General features: G+C 39.5%; 1 protein-coding gene across 1 annotated transcript in view; it reads left to right on the forward strand.

Moving 5' to 3' along the window:
• The window catches only part of CLASP1 (cytoplasmic linker associated protein 1), a 170,910-nt gene that overhangs the window by 126,330 nt on the left and 22,874 nt on the right, over positions 1–21,706 (forward strand). Inside the window, exons 31-34 of the mRNA XM_088058894.1 lie at positions 141–284; positions 12,239–12,382; positions 13,611–13,717; positions 18,672–18,788. Of these exons, the coding sequence (XP_087915020.1) occupies positions 141–284; positions 12,239–12,382; positions 13,611–13,717; positions 18,672–18,788 (512 nt within the window). The remainder of the gene's footprint in view (positions 1–140; positions 285–12,238; positions 12,383–13,610; positions 13,718–18,671; positions 18,789–21,706) is intronic.

Genomic DNA, 21,706 nt, shown 5'->3' on the forward strand with positions numbered 1-21,706 from the left:
CAACTTGGAGACACTTCCCAGGGACACTTGCTCCCCACCATGTGGTGTAAGTCTTGTGAATCTGTAGTGGGATCTGTTCCTATGGAAAAAATTCATCTTTGCCAACTCCTGAGCTTCACAAATCCCTTTTCATTTCTCAGGTCAAAGTTGCTATCCTGAAGTATATTGAGTCCTTGGCAAGACAGATGGATCCAACAGACTTTGTGAACTCCAGTGAGACAAGACTTGCTGTATCTAGAATTATAACTTGGACTACAGAACCAAAGAGCTCAGATGTGAGAAAGGTAAGCCAGGACACTGAAGTATTTGCAGTAATTTACTCTTCAGGAAGGAGAAAAAAACCCAAACAAACCTGTCATAAAGGTAATGAAAAGTTCAGTGATTAGACTCTAACTTAACAAAGCCCTGATTTTGCATACCTCACTGTCCAAACAAAACCGTCAATTGAGTTAACACACAATTCTGAAGCATGTCTTCATATATTTTTTCCTAGTAGGTACTTGTGTGACTTTAACTACTGTTACCGTACAAAAAGAGATCATGGTTTGAAAATGTGCTTTTTCTTGAGAATTCTGGAAATATCTCTAGGTTTGTGTTTTGTTTAGGTGGTGGCTTTGTGCTTTGTAGACTGAAAGCTAGCACAAATTCAGTGTTATAAGGTTGTTAAAAGAAAGTAAACAAATCAGTAAGCTGCCAGGGGCTCTCAACACTTTCCTTTTAAGTGCTGTATGTTTATCTCTATCTGGAAAAAACTGACACAATTAGGTCAGGCCTGGGTAATAGTTATCTTTTTCTTTATCTTGCTCTTGATGCAAGTGTCAGGCAAGCTAAAATGGGACAGGTAGTGATACTCATCTCTCCCAAGAGAAAAGCAAGACTTAGTTTTATGTAGCTGGCATTTTAACACAGTTTAAAATTACCTTCTATTTCCAGTAGGAGTTAAAGGCTTTGAGATGTACTTGAATTTAAAAAACAACCAGACAAATTTTAATAATTCCATAATGCAGAAACTGTAAGACAACTTAACACTATATGCCCATAAAATGTTGACTTAATGCTAGAATAACATGCAATTTTATAACTTCAGCAATAATAAAATTACTTTTATATGATTCTGATTAAAAGATTGCTGGGTATCAAATGTGCTGCCACACACATGTGCATTATCCAGCAGCTGAACGAAGGCTTCAAAGAAGCTGTTTGGGCATGTGCTGTTTCCTTGCTCACATAGAGGTGATTGGTTCTGAGGGAAAAAGGAACATCCTCTTTCCTGAAGACTTCCTGCAGGGATTTTTCACAGCACTGTAACTGCAAGTTGCTTCTGTAAGACAGTCTCCCTCAGGAAAAAAGGGGTACTTTAAATTCTGGACTTAGATCTGGAATATGGATTTGCATTTTAATGTTTCCGTGTCCAAAGTCAGAAAGAATTGATCAGGCAAAGCAGCCACTTCTGTGTTACAGTTCAGGTGAATCTCAAGCAGTTTACTCTGCTGCTGCTGTGAGGGGAAGTTGTAAATATTTTAAGTAGAAATATGCATTGAAAAGCAAATTCTCTTCATATTGCTCAGCAGGAGAAACATTCCACCATTAGGGGTCATCATTGCTGCGTGCAAAGGGAAGCAGAGAGTATCTGCTGCAGCTGAAAAATTGGATGTTTGCTGTTCCCTGTGGGCTGTGGGGAGCAGGTGCTCACTGTGTGGTGTCCATCCTTCTGTCTGTTCCAATGGCTTGCACAGCTCTGGCAAAACTTGCAGTAAACTCTACCTGAGTAGTACTTGGGAAAGTGCCTTGGGGCTTACAAGAGGTTACTGAATCAAATTTTTTTTTTATTAAACCTACATATGACTTGGATTTGCCTTTGGTGCCAGTAGTTTTCAAATAAATTATTACACAGTTAAGCTAATTTAGACTATTAAAAACAAATGCACAGGTGATCTTTATTTCATCATACCATTGCTGTACTGTGATTTTATTAAGAATGTAGTACAGACCAGAGGCTTTAGAAGAAACAGTGTAGCAAAGGATTTATAAGCAATCATTGGCCGTTATCTCTGTCAGGACTGTAGTTAACAGGCTTATGAATTGGTTATGCAATAGTGAATTGGATTATCAAGAGCCAATCTAGGCAGGTAAAATGTTCTGAAGAACACAAATATTTCCGTGGGTTTTTTGGCACTATAACTTGGGGGGGAAAAAAAATAGTACCTTTTTAATATCTAGATGATTAATTTAAGCATCAGAAGATTCTGCCCTTGTGGAAGGTATCATGGTGGCCTTCAAGATCTGTGGTTTCCCACAATGCAGAGCAGGCCATGCCCTATAAACACTGTGACAACCTGAAAATGGAGATGGCAGTGGAGATTATTGGGGAGGAGAAGAATCAGTTTTGTCTTCAGGTGATTGAAGTACCACAAGTGGCCTGCATAAAGTGTAAAAATATGTAGTTTTTCAATATAATCTGGTCTTAAGACTGCCAGTGCAAGCTCCTGCAAGTGACAAGAGGGCACGTCATTCATGGTACCAAGGGCTCCTGGGTGGTGTAGTCCAATTTACAGGTATGACTGTGGCTGACTTGGTGGAACAGTGATGCTGCTGCTCAGCTACTCGTGGAGACAGGGACTCTTTCCCCCAAGAAATGGAGTCCCACAGCCAGTATCCTTTTCACCCAAGTCTGAGTTACTGAATTCTGCTATAATGCAAATAACATTTGTTTGTGGTGGCCATGCTGGGGTTTACCTTTGAGCAGAGGCAGATAAAGCAAACTTCCTCACACTGGTGATATCTGTCAGTGAGGAAGGCATGTGGCTGCTGTGTGCACGTGGAATTAATCATGCAAATCTAATCCTGTAATAGCCATCAAGGCATCTGTTCAATAAATTGATTCTATTTTCAGTCTATAATGCAATTATCCTTTTGTTCATCTGTCCATTACTACTACTTACTAGGAGTGGTCATGGAGGTCCCAGCCACGTAATGTTAAGGCACTGGGGGAAAATAGAAAAAAAAAATGTCATTTAGCCCAAAAACCTTTTCAAACTGAATGCTACAGCTTTATTAATAACTGTGTGACAACATTAAACACACTTAATGAGCACCCTTAACCAGTCTGACATGACTTGAACTGCAGCTCATGTTTTGTAGCTAGTGAGATCAGAAAAAGTCAAATGCTGTTTTGCTGAAACAGTTTATGGTCCTGTATGGAATGACATCTGTGGTCAAACATAAGCTCTGTTACCACAAGAAAAACGTGATGTACTATGAGGAGCCTGCAGTTGATTCTAAAGTGTGTATTGACAGAATGTTGTGATTCCCTCTTAGGGCAGAAATCATTTAAACTGCTGATAGTAGCCATTAACTATGTACAGTTGAAATTATTGTCAAGCTTTAGGTTTAAAATACGGTGATCTGCAGTGTGTTACAGGTAAATATTTGTCTTGTTTTAAAGATTGTTAGTACTTGTGGGTGTTTACCCTGCATTCAGCTTAAGGTTTACTTCCTGCAAGCAGTGCTGGAAGAAAGGTGAAGGCATTTGCTCTCTATGCTGAGCAAAAGCCACGGGGTAGGAGCAGGTCCTGCAGTGCTGTGTGGACGCCTGGATGGGATGTGGTTCCAGTGTGAGGAGAGCACCTGTTGGTGATTCCTGCACATGCAGCCAGCTCCTGGCTTTTTCCCCAAGCAGAGCTTATCAGTGGGCAGGGCAGAGATCAGTATTTCAGATAATTGAGCTGTAATTTCAACTGCAGTAGCATCTAACCTTGTGTGAGGTACTTAACTTTCCTCTGCACTGATTTATTTCCTGCTGTAGCAGGGTGTTAATTCTGATTTTCCTCTGGAAATTGTTGAAGATTTGATGAAATAATTTTGCAAAAGCCAGTTAATTACCACACAGAAAAGTAACACAATGGCAATGCCTGGTCTGTGAGGACATTATAAGTCAGTAACTTCACCATTTTATTAATAATATTGCCAGCAAAGCTGTTGTGCAATCCTTACGTAGGTAAAGTGCTGATTGAATTTGGATGACAGGCATGGGCTCTGTGTGGGAAAATACTTTGATCTTGGAAAAGAGCCATCAGTTTGAGAATGGAAATTAGAATAAGGCTTCTCATTTGACTTTGGCCAAAGCCTACAGAAACCTCGTGTCCAAGGCTTGTCTGAATGGAAACTTTTATTTAACATGAGTGCCCAGAATTTGTGGGTGTGGAATCAGCTGCGAGGGCACACAGGATCTTAGTCTTTAAGAGGACATTGTACAGGCTGAAGGGGAATGAGGCCTCCTGTGGTGAAGGGCCAGTGACAATTCTTACCATCTTGTTAATCAGCCCAGCTCTGGTCTTAATGATAAATAACAAGATCTGTATTGCCTGATTAGTATTCGGAGTACTAATCTCAGGGCAGGAGAAATTTCTTTCCTTTGTTCCAGATATCCTGATTGGCTTCTCTGTTGATGAAACATTCTTACAGTGGTTTTATTTTACAAGCTTGAAGGCATTTTTACATGTTATGGGAAGGCTTGTGTCACATGTACATCACATTCTGCCTTCCGTTTATGTAACTGGGAAAACGTTTCCTTTCAACTGCCCCACTTGTCACTGTGAGCTGCCATTGAATACAGACAGTTGGATAGCTTTGGGTAAGAAACTAGAACCATTGCACTGAATCAAAAAGCCCAGGAGGGTGCTTGCGTTGCTCTAATTTTCATGAAGATGGAGCTCTCCTGAGAGTACCTTGGGGAAGGTCCTCCTTGGATTGCTACCACTGGTTTGCAGGTGAACTTGAGGGATATCCAAAGAAAATGAGTTTGGGATCAGATTTTTTTTCACTGAAACTGATTGAGAAACAGTTTCTGAATTGTGAAGAAGATGAGGAAGATTTCAGAGAGAAAACTGCAGGCCAACAGATACTTCATAAGCTGAAGCAGGCAATGAAGATGTATTTACATCTTTAGTAATCCTCAAAGTCATTTCTTGAGAAATATTGATATTGTCACAATGACAAGCAAAACCTGTCAATCAGTAAAGCCTAGATCAAGCAACTTTGTAAAGTATTGCTGTGATATCTGCAGGGGGATCAGTGACAGGAATGCAAACACTTTCAAGGAAAGGAAATCAGGCTCTTTTGCATAGTGATGTCATGAGACCTCTAAAAACTCTTGGAAGTTTTAATCACCCATCTCACATCAGTCTGATTTCAGTTACTCTGGGACAGATATGTCACTGTAAGAGCACTTTCAGTGCCTCTTAGTGAGCTGAAATGGCATTGCTTATTTGTACTGGTGTTGAGCAATAAACGCTGTTGGTCATGGTCTGTTACAGTAGCAGTGGGAAAGAGGACATTTGCAGAAATACTTTTGAATGGCAAATTGTTTTAGTACTCTCCAGCCATAGGCCCTTGCCTTTCTGGGTCAGAGGTTTCTCTAGCACTCTTGCAGTACTCCTACACTAGATTTGTGCATCTCATGGACTCCGTGATGAGCCAAGTTACCAGAGCACCAGGCATTAGGATTTCATTTCATGCTTATGGAATCTTAAATAGGACTACATTCATATTGCTGAGGTCAGCCTTTTAGCCAAAGAATATTCCAAAAGAAGTCAAACTCAGAGTAAATGCCCAGAGGACCTTCTATCAGGCATTTAAAACATAGGCAGTGTTAGAAAAAGTACTGTAATACTTGATTTAAAGCTATTAGAACAAAAAGGATCTCTGTGTCCTAGCTGTGTTTCCAAAATAGTATCCCTCATTTTCTGTTTGTTTTGAATTTGATGCTACAGAGCTATGAGAGGCCAAATGTTTTTAGTGTATGCAGTGTAAGGAAAATGTCTTTCACCCAATGTTAGTGGCCAGAGAATCATGATGTGCTTGTTGGAAGCATGGTGCTGAGGTGGATTTCCTTAAACTGAGTCCCTCCACTTTATACGGCCTTCTAGGATGCTTTGAGTTAAAAGCAGTTTGAATACAAGCACATACTCTGTTTGCTAGAAGAGCTAGTGCATGGTAATACAAGAGAAGAAATGGCTTCACAGAATGTGTATACTCACACTTATATTGTGTGCCTGTGCACAATATGTTTGTGTGTACGTGCCATTTATATAAACACTCACACACCTACACAGGTATAGGTGATGTTTCTATTTTAAAAATCAAGTCTAGAGGTGATGTTTACATGATGCATTGCAGAGCTGTTTGCAGTGTGACAGATAATTCTACCATACTTCCTCTAACATTTCAAAAATCCATGCAGATAAAAGTGCATGTTTTCATTACAAACCATGTGACTTCAATAGCTCTTCTTTCTTAGTTTGTATGTGGGAACTTCTGCCTGAGAATTCAGACTTCAATCATGCCAGGTTTATAAGTAAAGCTTCTCAGTTGTTAGTGGAAAGTAACCTATGTTTCTAGTTTCAGGACTAAAACTTGTTTTTGCAACGACTGCCATTTTATAATGAGTGAAGTTGCTCAGGGTAGCCTCCATCAAACTTGATTTCCGGGGTAATGTCTGGTTTTCAAGAAATAATGAACAGTTTTGCCATGGTCTTTTCTGTTCCCAGGTCACAAAACAACAGCACACGAGTCATAATCTACTATAGAACAGTAATCCAAACATGTGATAATTTGGTGCTGCATCTTTTTTGTTGTCACTTTTCTGAGATGCCTATAACACTTGTAATGCAACTATCTCTGACTTGTAAGAGCCTTTCGTGACATACGAAGCATGTGTAATATTTTACTGTGTAAAACAGAATAGCAACATGCATTTAATCTGTTTCTGTATTTAAATCTGTTAAACAAATTCTTCCTTTTCAGGATATGGATATGAACAGCATATGCTAATTCAAGTGTTTTGGGAAGACTGTGTGTTTAAAACTTGTACTCAAGCTAATGTGCTTGGATTATGTGTAAACTGCTAAAGCCATTGTGCTTCATGCCATGTCTGTAATGTGGATGTCCTTGCTCATCTGATTCTAGGCCTGAAAAAGGAACAAACAGTAGGTTTAGTTTGGTAGATAGTTCGTTGGTTCGCTGCCAGCAAATACTTAATTGTCTGCTGGAAAGTACACTGAAATAACGCTTGTTTAGAGCTTGCAAACTCTCAGTAAATGGGAATAACTCACTTAACACCAGCTACCCATTGGAGAATTGAAGCCATGTGCCAGTGTGTGCTAATTCAAGCTGCCTAATGTGCAAGTGCTGCCCCTTGATCTCAGTGGATCTCCATTTGATCTGCATTTTAGTATAATTCAAAGTGACATGAGAGAGAGCTTCTCTGCTCCATTGTGCCTTAAGTTACTAAAAATTACATTTTTCTTAGACTGGATGGTGAAGTGTACGATGCATTCAGAATATGATTCAGTTTTCAAAAGTGAGTAGATGTTAGTGAGGCTCTTCCCCAGACTGATCACATGATAAAAGGCATTTATAGGCAGTGTTGGTCCATCAGACTGATGACCAGACTGAGACAGGAGTTTGCAAGTTTTCAGCTGTAACTTCCTCTGAACTTAGAGATATGTGAGGGCAGGTGCAGGGACATGCACCTATTCCCCCATGCCTGGCTGGCCAAATGCAAGTGCTATCTCAGTTCAGCACTGCCTAGGCTCTGCACCTCAGCTGAAGTTTTCAAGTGGTTATGGAGGCCACCAGGAGGTTGTCGAAGTAAAGCCTTGTAGAGGAATTAAGGGATGATCTGTAAGCCTGGGAGCTGTGGCCAAATTTAATTTTTGATTTGATTTCAGTTGCCTTCTGCCGAAAGGAATGCTCTTCTGATGACATCAAATAATGCTTTTTAAATTGGTTTCCATTGCTTGAAATGAAGCAAGAAATTGATCAAAATTCTTCTGCAAAAAGATAGCATGTGTATTGTTTAGGTGATTGTGTTGAAATCTGTGTTTTCTTTGAATAATACCAACTTTCCTGTTTGTCAAACCCAGACGATGCATAGTTGGGTGGGTGAGGATTTGCCAGCTAGGACAACTACAGCCTCCTCAGGGCCTGGTGAAGGAAACTTGGAAGAGAAATGTAAACAGGTAGACTGAAAGCCTTGTGCACTAATCACACTAATTGTGTTTGCAGTCTCAACTCAACTGTCTAGCTGTGTAATGAGACCTGAACTAGGAGCCTGAAAAAAGTGTGTCTGTCTGAAGTAATTTTTGGTTTTGATATGTTTTACTGTTAACTCACTTACTGTAGTTCCTCATAAAAGGATCAGGGTATAAAGTCCCCTTCTTTTGTGGGGCTGCCACTGTTGGGAGCACATCACCACTAGATGTTTGAATAACTTGGAAACTGCCTTTATGTAGTTCAAGCGACTGTCTGCTTACTCTGCTTGGTCCATTGGAGCAGCAGCAGCAGCAATCATAAGGCACTTATATTAACCTTAGGTCACTGAGCACATTTCCTTTCTAAAATCAATGGATTTTTCCACTTAGCCTCGATCTGTTTGCTTAATAAGCCCAAAAGATTTCAAAGACACTTGATTATAATTCAGCTAAATTGAAAAAGTTGCAGATTTTGATAAATCTGACTATCAGCCACCATCTAGGTAAAAACAAAAAATAGTGCTGAAGCATTTGTGTCCCTTTCACAGTTGACGCTGTTGGATAGCAGGAATTGCAGTGACCTAAGTGTGAAACTTTGGGAGCTGCTACTGGCTTGTGGAACCTGATCTCTCAGGGCATTGTGATAAGGAAAATAATAAAGTTACATAAGCAATCCTTTGCAAATGATTCAAGAACATGACACTGAGCCAGATCCCCTCTCTAGCATAGTCAGGCTCTGAAGGGACTGGAATTTCTCCAGCTGAAGCCAGCAGAGAATGGCTTCATTAAGATTAGATAATCTGTAGGGTCTACATTATATGTCACTGAAGGAGATGGATTAGTGTTCTGTACTAATGGTACAGGGACACAAAGGCAAGGGAAAATTCAGATATGAGTTTCTTCAGACTATACATCATCAAGCATGAGTGTTGCATGGAGAATGTTTGTACATTGTGTACAGAAATAAGGTTTTTTTATTGCTTGTTGTATTTATTTACTCTGACAGTAATGTAATGAAGCAAGATTTTCAGAAGATGTCCAGAAATTTAGAGATTATGAAGAAGTCTCTGGTTTGTCACAAACCTAAAATCCACAGATGTAAAATTCTTAGAAACATTATCTGTTGATAATATCCTTTGATTAGGTAAAAATATGCTAGATGAGTGAAACTTAGAGGATTATCAAGTGTGTCCAGATCTAAGTATTACAACAGATGTGGAAATGCTGCTCCTGATGTTCTTCATTACTGAAATAAAATTACTTGTATTAGAAGCATTGCAGGAGTGAAACTTAAAGCATGTTAAAAATGTGATTTCAAGCTAACATGGACCTTCCAGCTTTTGAGGTGGCCAGTAGGTAAAAACATTGATCTTACAGTGGCAGGGACCAAAACCTTTGAGTATTAAATATTAATTAGGAATTTATGGGCACACTTTCAAATAATGACTTTTACCTGAAATAAACCTGGAAGTGCTGTTGGATGTCTAAGGATAATTTAGAAAGAACACAGACCGGGTTTTACCCATGTATCTCCAGTATTGCCTTTGAGACCTTTACTGGAGCACCACTCTCAGGATATAGTAGTAGTCCTCAGCTTTATTTCAAAAACCATAAACTATAGGTCTGTTTTCTTTGAGGCCGCAGAAGACTGAGCATTGGGAGCTATGTTAATCACTTCATTCAAAGTCCAGTGACTACTTACAGGTGATAGGAAAGCTGCTGAAAAGCATTGGGTATACAGAATTCTGGCAGACACTCCTAAAGACAAGCTGTGTTTTGTTCAAAGAGGGAGGGCACACAGAGTTATGTTTTTATTAAAGCCAAAACGAAACAAAACTGGAACAAAACTGTAATGACCTCCTGAGACCTGAAACTTCTCTCAGCTACTCCTGTAGCACAATGTCAGTGCTATTAGTGTTTGTGGTGGAGCTTTGCTGAAAGTTTCACTCAGGTCTCTGAGATGCATCTCGAACATCTCTGTTGGGCAGCTCCTGACTTACCAGTTGATAACTCCGGATATTCTAATTGCTAAGCAGTCTCTCAGTCTGTGAACCTTGTTGATCGATTTTTGTGGGGTTTGGGGGTTTTTGGTTTTGGGTTTTTTGGCTTTGTTGTTTTGGGATTTTTTTTATCTCAATGAATGTGAGATCTACTTGTTCTGACACAGAGGATCTGCATGTCCACTCCTAACTATCAAGGATATGCATGCCATTCACCAACAGGAATGTACATTGGCACGACTTGTCACTTTGCATCCAGTTCAACTTGCTGTTCCTTGTTCTGAGATCTCTCGTGTGCAGTAATATTTTTATTACAGCAAATAGTGTGCTGGTGAAAGCTTAAAAGTTCTTGGATCAAAATGGACAGAAATACACTTCCTTGTTGGATACCAGGCAGGCTTCATGGCAGTTGTCCAAAACTTCAGGTCAGAGGAGGGTAGACAATGGAGTTGAGAAAGATCTCCTCACTTCTTTCATCCTTAGATCTTTAGAATGGAGTGAATAATCACATACTGTGATTCTGTTCAAGTCAGAGTTTTGGCAGGAGAGGCAGCATGATCCATCTGGAATGAAGTCTGAAGACCTGTTGTTTGCTGCAGTCCTTGGAAGCCTGTTAAGTGTTGTAGGCCTTGGTTCCTTTGTTGGCCATATGAAAAGGATGATACTTACCAAACTTTCATGGATGGAAAATGTTTTTATATACAAAGCTGTGCTAGTTGCTGTTGATGGCAGAAGAAACAGTATATCTTGAATTGCAGTTTGCACACTAAAACAGTAAGGTACTGTGATTCCCCTCCACTCTGAAAGGTGCTTGTGTACCCAAGTTCATCATCTGTGAAGAATTCCACTCCACAGGGAATTGCATAATTATGGCAACTTTGGGAGCACATTACTTACTAAAAAACCCTTCTTTAAAGTGATGAGAATAACGAATGTACATTTATTCCCACAGCAGTGAATTACATGTGTACCCTTTTCAAAGTTATTTTTCATTTTTAGGAGATTTTAGAAAGTCCCTGAAAGGGTCAAACCCAAGTGTCTGCTCTTCCTAAGTATATGTGTATTCTTTTCCAAAATAAGAGTGTGTGTAGCTTTGCTGCTTAACTTTGTGAGTCCAAGCCACTGCTTTGTGTCCAGATATGTATTCTGGAAGTTGATGTGTTAATGGCTACACCCTCCTTGAAGAAGGTACTGCAGCAGACTATCAGAGGTCCTTCATTATTGCTTCATTTTTATTGTTCTTTTCATTGATGTTTGTATGTTTGTATACTTTTGAAGTAAAGTCAGGGAAAAAGCCCACAGAATCGATGCATTTACACAGGTTGGATGCTGCTGGGGAAGTCTAGTTAGGAACATGTGGTGTTAATTACTTTTTCAGGTCTGCAGTCTGTGATTTATTCTGTTTCCATTCCCATTTGATTCCAATATCCTAGTTCAGGATCTGCAGGGCTGTATGTTTGCTAATGGATATGGGGAGATCCTGTTCTGGCAGGAGTTCTCTGAAGGACATAAAGCAAATCCTGTCCAGTAAAATTAATGGTAGAATTCTCAATTGTTTCAGTGGTATCTCAGTTTCACTTACTAAATTTAGGAAATCTGGTGGGGTTTAGCCTATCCATGGTTGAGAGAATGGTGGTTGTCAGCATCATCATAAATCTTCCACTTCAGATGGAGTCTTATTGCTGAAACAGCCTGAGTGGTCAAGAGTTAAAAGGAGAGGTGGATTATCTGCTTGATGAAACAAACTTGGGATCCCTAGGAAGAGAAGAGATTGGGTGGCAAGAGAACTGATGGCATTCACACATAAAATAAAAAGCATAGGAGTGACAGATTGCAGTCCTAGAGTCTTCATACTTGTTTGAACTTCTAGTTTTATTTGTTTTCAGTAAATCTTTGCAGTAACTTGTTCAATTGAAATATGTGCTGGACAGGACAATGGTAAGAGTTTCTCACTAGCTGTGAATAGCTGTACACTTCACATCTGGGGAAATAATGATATAAATGCAGAAATATTTAAGCTTTAAGAACGAAACTATTGCTGTTACTAATTTGTTATATCACAAAGAACATTTCAAAGATTTGTCTGATAGGAGAATCTTCTTTTGGAATGAAACACAAGTCATTTACTGTAAGAATCGCTACCAAAAGAAGGCATGCTCTTTTCAAAGAACAAAAACTGATGGTCTCTTTTTTTCTTCTTTTCAGGCAGCACAAATAGTCCTGATTTCTCTCTTTGAATTGAACACTCCTGAGTTTACCATGTTACTTGGTGCCTTGCCAAAAACATTCCAGGATGGTGCTACCAAGCTCCTGCACAACCACCTCAAGAACTCCAGTAACACCAGTGTGGTGAGAGGCCCCTGTCCTTGCAAACAGCAGAGCCCTAAAGACAGCAGCTCATTGATAAGCTGTTGCAGATGTTCAGTTTGAATTATCTGTAACTGTTGTCCTGAAGCAATATGGCAACAGAGGCTTTTGTTTGATGTTGCTTTTAATAGGGACCATTAAAATAAAAAACTCAGTTATTTTAAAATTTAATATAGTCCTAACCAGAAGAGATTAAAAAATTACTGAGAAGTGCATTGAAATTGGTGGGGTTTGTGCTTTCATGTTGGTGGTGCTTTTGACAGTCCTGCCAGTAATGACTTTTTGGCTAAAACATATCCTAATACCACAGATTTTCTGGCTTACGACTATTACTGAGATCAATTTAATAACAGTTATACTATCTGTTAAGAAGCTTGCAGGATCTTTAATGTGACCTACAGGTCACCTCAGTCTATGCCTATTACCTTATGTTTTGCTTTTGTATGAAGCTCTTACATATTTTTATTTCACTGAAGGAATATGTTAGTAGATTTAAATAGGAAATTTCTTTCCCTTCCCAGAGCAGCAAGGATTAGGGAATATTTTGTCTTTTCAATGTGGAAATCTTGTGAACTTGCTGGAATGTGAACCATCCTATCTTTGCATTTCCACAGGGCTAAGTAAAATTTAGTTCAAGCTAGAGCTGCAGCGTTAGGCTTCCAGGCAAATGGTCTGGATTCTCTAATACTTTTGACTCTATGTGAAAAGTGTCAGAATTGAGAGCAATTTCTCCTTATTTTGGTGTGGTATAAAAGATTGTGCAGGCCAGTGGAAAAATGGTATTAGATGGCTTACTTATGCTCCGAACAAGCATAATCAGAATGCTTTAGACAATGTGGAAAATAGCTGTGTAATTAGAATACTAAATTGCCAGGGTAATGCTGAGCATATTTTGGAGCCTTGCAAATCTTGTTTGAGAAGCTGGGTTGATAAACCATTTCTCTGGCAATATTTGCAGGCCATACGTGTTGTGCATTTAATTTGCAGGTACTGTGGATTGTAGAGAAGTGCACATACACTTTCTTTATCCTCAGATTCATATCTTCAGGAGCATGTTAATGACTACATGAACCATGGCTGCAGATTTTTAGGTCAAGAGGCATAATCAAACCTGCACTAAGCTTGTCTAGAGCAAACAGAGGCACTGTTTGGACTTGTACTCCTGTTTTGCAACACGTTGCTAATCCCTGTCTTCCTGCTTCTGTGTCAGGGTTCCCCCAGCAATACCCTTGGTCGGACTCCTTCCCGGCACTCCAGCAGCAGAACCAGCCCCCTAACTTCACCCACCAACTGTTCCCATGGTGGACTGTCTCCAAGGTAATGTGGCAGGCTAATTAAACCCCTTGCAAAATACTAAAGGATTTCAACACTGAGAGTGCATTTGCAGAATATGACTCACTTTGAAAGCAAAAACAGGACAATAAGTTTACAGTAGATTTCTGCAAAGAAGCAGTGTTTGAATGTGATAATATGTGGCTGGTGATTGACTTCAGTGTTCCAGTCCTCATGCTGTCTGTGTAATCTTAATGTCTTTTCTTACCATATTAGTTTTCTTTTGTGGCCATCTTCAGAATTACTTTTGTGGGTAATAAAGGAAATATTAATTGGCAGGATTAGAAATAAGGTGTTGTTAAGATTGCATATGTCACAAAGTCTGTGATGACTCTCAGAACAGGAGTTTCAGATTGTGCCTATTTTTTAGGTGTGGACTTTTGCAACTGGTAGTTCTTCTGACTATACTGCAGGGCTTGTGCTGCTGAGAGAAGTGCTGTGTCTGCTGTTCCCTCTTATTCTTTGTGAGGATGCAGGACAAGCAGAGGTGGTGACTGTTTCAGTGCTGAATACCTCCCAGATTGCTCACCTGGCTTCTCACCAGCAGAGCTGTGGCCTGGTCTTCTGGGAAGCAGCTCTATTGCAACCAGGTGTTTTTCTGAAGCTGCAGGTGCTACCCTAGAATATATTGGTCTACTCCAAAATCTTGTATTCAGCCAGCACTGACTCTTGGCTGCTGGGAATGTGGATGTTTTGCAGCATTAAAACTTAGAGCAGGGGAAATGACATTGTAAACAGTATATTCTGGGACCATAGAAATACTGGAGGAAAGTAGCAAGCTGTTAGCTGGACAAGCTTGGTTCATGCTGGAAAAGCTTAATTTCTGCTACCCTTGCCTGCCTGTCTCCTCTTCTTGACAGATTGTGGAAGAAACATAAGGGGCCATGTTGGGCGAGGACTGCAGTTCATAGTGCAGTATAGTAGTTTACATTGAAATCTGTTATCTACCCTTGTTACTTGCAAAACTCTCTGAAGGGATGCTTGAACATGTGAGTTCCAGTGTGTCAGGAAAAGTACAGGCATTTAGCATTTAATGAATAATTATACTAATTCCAGCAGCACAGGAATCATTGGGGCTTCCTGAGAAAATTTTGAATATCTAAATACATCTTTGTGACTTCTAAATCTGCTGTAATTCAAAACTAGACCAAGAGTTTGCCAGCTGAAGCCAAGTTGACTGTTAAAAGTTTTTTTCTGCAAAGGTTTCAAAAAGGAATTAAGTAGTAGAGTTTCAGAGGAACGGTTCCAACTATGTTGCTTCCTTTTTGACTAGCTTGAACATTGTTGCCCTGCTGATTTCTGTCATGGGAAATTATTAACTGTGTCTCCCTGTGGTTACGTTGTGGTTTTGTTGCCATGTTTGCATGTGGCACTTATTTTATAATTCCACAACCTTTTACCATGCTTTTTGGGTTTTGCCATTGGGACACAATTGTTTATTGCCACTTCACTCACTGTTTTCTATTTGTCTTTGCTTTCTTCTCACCTCTTGATGTCAGGAGGAAAATATCAAAGTATTGATTAAAGCACGCAATGTGCATTGTTGCTGTTGCTTTCTAGCATTTTGGGTTTAGAAACTGAAGGGGTTTTTTCCATGTGTTATTTTTTCTCCAGGACCAGTTTGAGAGAGCATATAATTCCAGAGCATTCTGCCATGGATGTAGTTGGCCAGGAATTTCCTTTAAAAAACAATAATCCCTTCCATTTTCTATAGAGTTATTGGAGTTGTTTAATCAAAAATTTAGATGTCTTTTCGAGAAGTGTGTCCTGCTTCCTTGCTGGATTTAATTATTCAAAAGTGATGTTTAAAAGTTACTCTTCAGTCATAGGTAAAGGTGGAAGCTGTTATGAAAGCCCTTTAAAATATTTGGAAGGGAGAAGCTGTACTTTTTTGTGGTGAGTACCCTCTAAGCTGTAACAGTGTCTGTAGATTTTTGCCATTTGTTGAAAAGGCAGTGGCAAGTACTGCAAGTCAGGGATAGTAGCTTGTGATGCTCTGCTGGACTGCATCCTTCTTGAAAATGTCTCGTGTAGCACAGTTTGGGCATGTTCCTGACTTAAAGGGAGAATTTAGCTCTGGTTGTCCTTCTTTCAGAGAAGGGCCTTTGAAAGATGTGCTGACAGATTGTGGTTAAGTAGGGTATGCTGCAGTATTGCATTCTTTGGTATAGGTACTTCAGTGTCATGTTTCCACTTCAAATGCTTGTCGTTTGCTATTCAGCATTGCTGTGAAATGTCACTTTCTACAAACTCAGAACAGAAGTACGCCCAGGTCATTCTGATAGCAGTATGAAAGGATAAAGATTTCTAGTTTCTTTGTGTAGTTCTCCTCCAAAAGTAGGCTTGGCTTTACATTTTCATGGGGCCTGCTGCCCAGGGTTTGTAGTCAGGTTGTGTATTCCCATTGCCTCATGGGGTGCTCCATGTGCAGGCCCTGCTTACCTTGTCGCTGCTCATGTCTTATACAGGCAGCCTGAGTAGTCAGTGGAAGGATTATCTCCAGTTCTTAATGCCAGCTTTGGATTTTAAATTTATGCTTTCCTTGTATTTTTTTTCCTGGTTCACACATTGGAGTAAAATCCAGAGGCATACATGTCTTTGGAGCTGGAATATGTGTAGAAAGGATGTTGGGGTCCTGTAGGAATGCAAAAATGCTGTGAAGCATAGCTGCTGTCCCATATTACTAATGGTTTGAGGGCAATATCCTCAACAAGTCAGCAAGATTTCATTGTTACAGATTTAGTGTATTATATATGTATTCCAGATGACTGATTTTTTGGGAGTGTTGTGTGTGTATTTATGTGTATGTGTATTTGGGCTCTCTGGATATATTTTGTTCGTTTTGGTTGAAGTGGACTCTGCAAAAGCTGATTTGCCTATCCAGATGATAACATCTGCTTAAGTATTCCCTGAAGTCTTCAGGAGGGTAGCATGCTTTCAGGGTCTTGGACAGAGTCCTTTCTCCTGCCATCATTTACTCCCTCCAGTTCTGCTTCATGGTCACTATGACATATCCACTACATCTGTGAGTTACTTCTGCATTTGTATCTGTTCTGGTTTTTTTTTTCTTTAACAGTTTTAGTTTTTGGTGAGAGGAGCTATGGAAGAAAGATGTGCTTTCTGAAAAAGAAAACAGGGAAGGGCACTTGGGAAGACTGAAAATAATAAGAAAAATCCCCCAGACTTCAGACTGAAAGGGAAGAATGTTTCCTATGCAAAGCACAGATAAATGGCTCAGATTTGTGTTGGACAGGGAAAATCCTCTGAGATGTAATAAATTATGTTCTAGCACAAAAAGGAAAATGCTAAGTTGTGAAGTCCTTTGGTGTTAGACTACTGTTCTGAATGGTAAATCGACTTCTGCAAACTTAAATGTTACATTCAGGCTGGGAGTTTTCACCTAGAATTTTTTTGGAGTAATTGAAGGAATATCAATTTGAATATTTGAATTTGAATATTTGAAATGAGTTTCTGCCATTATTAGTAGCCCAGAAGCCTGAGCTTAGTTTTGATTATTAAAAACAAATAAACAAAAATCACCCAAAATTAAAAAAAAAAAAAAACCAAAACATTTTAGTCCTTCAAAGTTCTTTAGAAGAAATGCATCAGTATAAAAGGCTATATTTTATCTGGCTATGTAAGTTTACATGCTTGCTATTTCACTGATAGTAAAAGATACCATTAAAACCAAAATTTGACGCGTTCAGTATTAAGTTGAGCAAGCAAAGGCATGGAAACAGAATTAAAATAGGCCACCCACTTTATACAGTAAGGACAAGCCTGCATTGTTTGGTGGCCCGTGTTCAGGTAGGTGAGACCTGAGCTGTGAGGCTTCTGATCAGCACTCTGGGAGTCTGAGGTATTTCCTTGATAATACATGTAATAGCTGTGGGATTTGATTGCTGGTTAATGAGTGAAAGTCTTGACACTGCTCTTTAGAGGAGTTTTTTAACTGGCTTTGCTGCTGTTTGCACTGGAGCAATTCTTGATTTGTTTGTCACTTCTCATGTGAAAGTATCTTTCACTTGCATAGATACAAATACAACTATCCAAGATAATGTGCTGAAATGTAATAGAAACAAAGTGGTGTTGTGAATACTCCACCAGCTCAAGCATCTATTCTCATTTAGAAGGTGATTCTGAAAACCATGTGCCATAATGGGAAAAGGACAAAAGCAGAGGTTAGACAAATTGACACAGGAATGGATGTTTTGACCCAAAGGCACAGGGTCATGCAATAACTTAAAGAGGCCTGTGAAAGTTTGAGGAGTGATCTGAATCAACTCACAGGCTGCTTTCACCCAATCTTTCCAGCTTTGTCTGCTGAGACCTGGGCCAAGTCCCATGATACATTTACACTCTAGAGTGACTTTCACTTGCTGCGTATTTGGGTTCAGTTTGAAACAGGTGAAACAGGATCAGATCTTAAGCCCTGCGAAGGTTTTCTGCTTATGTAGGGCCTGATTGCAGGCTTTTATAGAGGCACCAGGAGACAAATTTTACAAGGTACCTTCAGGTGTCTAATAATAAAATAAATTCCAATTTTTCTTTCTTCCAGGGAAATCCTGTTGCTTAGAAATACCTGCTTAGAGTTTGAATACATGTGTGGCCAGGGATTGTTTGCATAGAAAATTATAAATGGAGTTGTTTATAGATGCTATATCCATTTGTAAAATCTACTGGTTAGTACAAGCAGGGACTGGATTTTTTGTGGATCATATTATGTTAGGAATAAGAATGGAAATTAATAATAAAGGCCAAAACAAAGACCTTGTGAGGCTCAATGGAGTATTCTTGTTTAATTTTGTTTCTATTAATTTTTTTCTCTCTCCAAGGCAGCATGACAGCACTAAGCCACTCAGATTATAGTTTCTTTTTTTTTTCCTCCCTCTCCTTTCTCTGTTTTTTCTCTCTTTTGTTTCTCCTCTGGTCACGGCAGTCGGCTCTGGGGTTGGAGTGCAGATGGGCTGTCGAAGCACCCCCCTCCCCTTTCTCAGCCTAACTCCATCCCCACTGCTCCTTCCCACAAGACTTTCAGACGCTCTTACTCTCCCAGGTAACAAGCTACCTGTTAAACCAACTTGTCTGAGGTGTCACAGTATTATTTACCTTTCACACCACGGGATTTGTTCAAATGTGGGACTTGCAGAGGCTTTGGCTGGAAAAGGAAAAGAGATGATGAAAGCTTTCAGAGAGCAAGGGTGATGGGCAGCCACTTGCTCACTGCTTGGGGAAGATGCAGCATGCACGTGGGGATAAAAAGAGGTGGGTTTTTCCAGACTTTTGCACCCATTCAAGAAGATGTCAGGGAAGATGCTTCACAGTCAGTTTCCAATGCAGAACACAGTTGCTGAGCACTTTTGGCAGGCACTGGTTGTGTTACAATACCAGGGGCAGGATCTTTCAATTTGGCTGCACTGTGCATGTGGCACTCGAGTACCTCCAGATGGACACATAGAGCTCAGGACTGAGTTCACTTAGAATTTTGCTTGTATAATGTGATGGTGGAACATCTTGGAAATTCGTAGTATTGAAATTAAAATTGCCCTTACCTTACCACAAGATTTTGAGTTTATCTATTGCAATTTCCTATCTATTCCTCCTCTTTTGCCCTCACGTTTTGTTCCAGTCTGCATGCAGCTCTTGGACTAAAGCTGTATGCTGTTTTAAAAAAAAAAAACAAACCTAACCTGGGTACAGATTTAATTTGTCAGATCTCTCTTAAACTCCTTGGATTTTTTAAAGTTTAAACCCTGACAACAGACCATCTGTGAATGTGGTTTCTCTTCACTTAGATATGTCTGTTACCTGAGGACAGACTATATATAGTCTTTCCTTAAAGAAAAAGGTCCTAATGAAAAACTGTTGAAAGAAAAGTGAAGAATTTTTTCTTTGAGGGCTCAGAATTTGAGAACATGTGACATCTGAGAGAAAGTTGAATGCAGTAGTAGGTACCTCTGTGAATACCTGCAGAACTAAAAACTTTAAATTAATGTTCTCACTCTGCTAGGACGTTGTGGAGGTATCTGTGGAGGAGATCCATGTTGATTTTTGGAATAAAACTAGTTGAGCGTGTTTTTGCCGTCTTCTTTTATCTGACACCAGATAATAGGGTTTGGAATAATGTAACATACATTCCAGCCCAGAGCCTGAAAGTGCAAGGACATGAGTTACTGTGTACTGCTTGAAGACACAGAACTGTGGATTACTTACACATAGTTTGGATTCGAAACCGAGTAACAATTTATGGAAGTAAAATGTATTTCATTCCAGACTGGAAAATTGCCAAATTGTATCTTGATAAACTTGGAGACAGCTGCATTGGTTTTGTGCAGTAGATGGAAAATAATGTTGTGACATCCCTAAACACTGCTCATCTCTACTCACTTCTTATTCATGCTGTGCCTTTCCTCTAGTTTTCTGCATGGGTCATAATTTTTTTTTCCCTTTTGTGCCTTTTTTTTTTTTTTCCTGAAAGGTGAGTGTAGTTCCATTTTACTTTTTTTCCTCCCATTGTGTTGTCTGTGAAGTATTCCAGTGCACATACTGTCAGTAGAGACGTGTGTTCACATTGTAGAATTTTCATTCATGTAGAGCACAGCCATAATGTGACCTCCTGCACAGGCTTATTCCTGACGTATGAAATCACTGGATTCTTTAGATTTTTTTTTTAAAATGTGGGTTTGTGCTTTGACAAATGCATCAGATTGATGGCTCTGAGAAATTGCCTTAGTTCTTTAGCACTGAAGAGTCTGTCTTCTGATGGTTCTTTGGTAATAGTGTAGGGCGAAATTCATCCCTGAGGAAAGAAGTGATGATTTCAGCAGATTTATTGTCAGTATTGTATTTGTGATTATTTCTTGGTTTTTCTGCCATGGATATAATTGTGTGACCTTTGCTAAGTCACAGCATCTCTTGGTGAGAGTACACAGGTACAGTCACATGTATACCTTTTCAAATGGTGGTTTCATTACCCACTTCAAAGTTGTATGAAAAACCCTTTAAGATCTATGAATTAAACGTACTTGAGCTCAAAATATATATTTTTGAGATCATAGGAAACAAAGATTTTCCTGTTCCCGACTGGTATTTCTAAAGAACCTAAAAACTGCCTTGCCTTCTGTCTGGAAAGCCATCACAGTGCATTACTGTTGTTCAGCTGTCTGAAAAGCCTTAAATACTTTGACTTCTGTAGGTTTGTGAACAGCTTTTGTTTCCTGATCTTGCTCTGTTGTTAAGTGATTTCTCATTCTCCCTGGCCTGCCAGACACTGTTTGGGGAGTTGTTCTTTGGTTTGTTTGCCAAAATACATGGTGCTGATGTTTGTGTGAGTGTAGTGCGAACACGTTGCTTGGGAGCCAGGGATTATGGCTATTTTCAGTGTGTTAATCCCAAAGGAATTGGGCAGCCAATTTTATCCTCTGTCTGAGGTTCCCAAGTTTCTTCCAGAAAAGAAGCTGTGGTTCTAGATATTTAGTAGATACTTAATATCCTACTTTTGGTTCCATTGAAAATAACAACTGTGTATCCAGAATTCAGACGGGATTTTCTTGTTTGTTTGTTTGGGTTTTCCCCCACCCATCTCATAGGCAATCTTCCTTTTGTGGAAAAGGAACACAACTCAGTTCCACCATCTGCGTCCAAGCCCCTCCTGTTATTCTTCCCCAAATGTTATGAAATAGTAATTCACCACTGTAGGGAGCCACTTCTTGCCATTTATTGAAAAACAACTTGATGTAAATGTCTGATTCAGTCTATTTGCTTCTGGCTCTACTGAGATCTGAGACTCTGCCAGAAATTGTTCTCTCTTGCTGGATCTATTAATTTAGTGATTGTCATGAAAACTCTATTTCTCCTAGATAGAGCAAAGCCCTGCCAGTAATACTTTTTCATTTTCTCGAAGCTTATAGAAACTTCTCTTTAGCCAGATCTCTTAATATCATCTCCCCTTGCATGCAAGGCATTTTATCATGA

Source organism: Pseudopodoces humilis, chromosome 8 (genome assembly GCF_049639895.1).
Source record: "Pseudopodoces humilis isolate 2021_Gansu_Grassland_sample_001 chromosome 8, ASM4963989v1, whole genome shotgun sequence".
NCBI lineage: Eukaryota > Metazoa > Chordata > Aves > Passeriformes > Paridae > Pseudopodoces > Pseudopodoces humilis.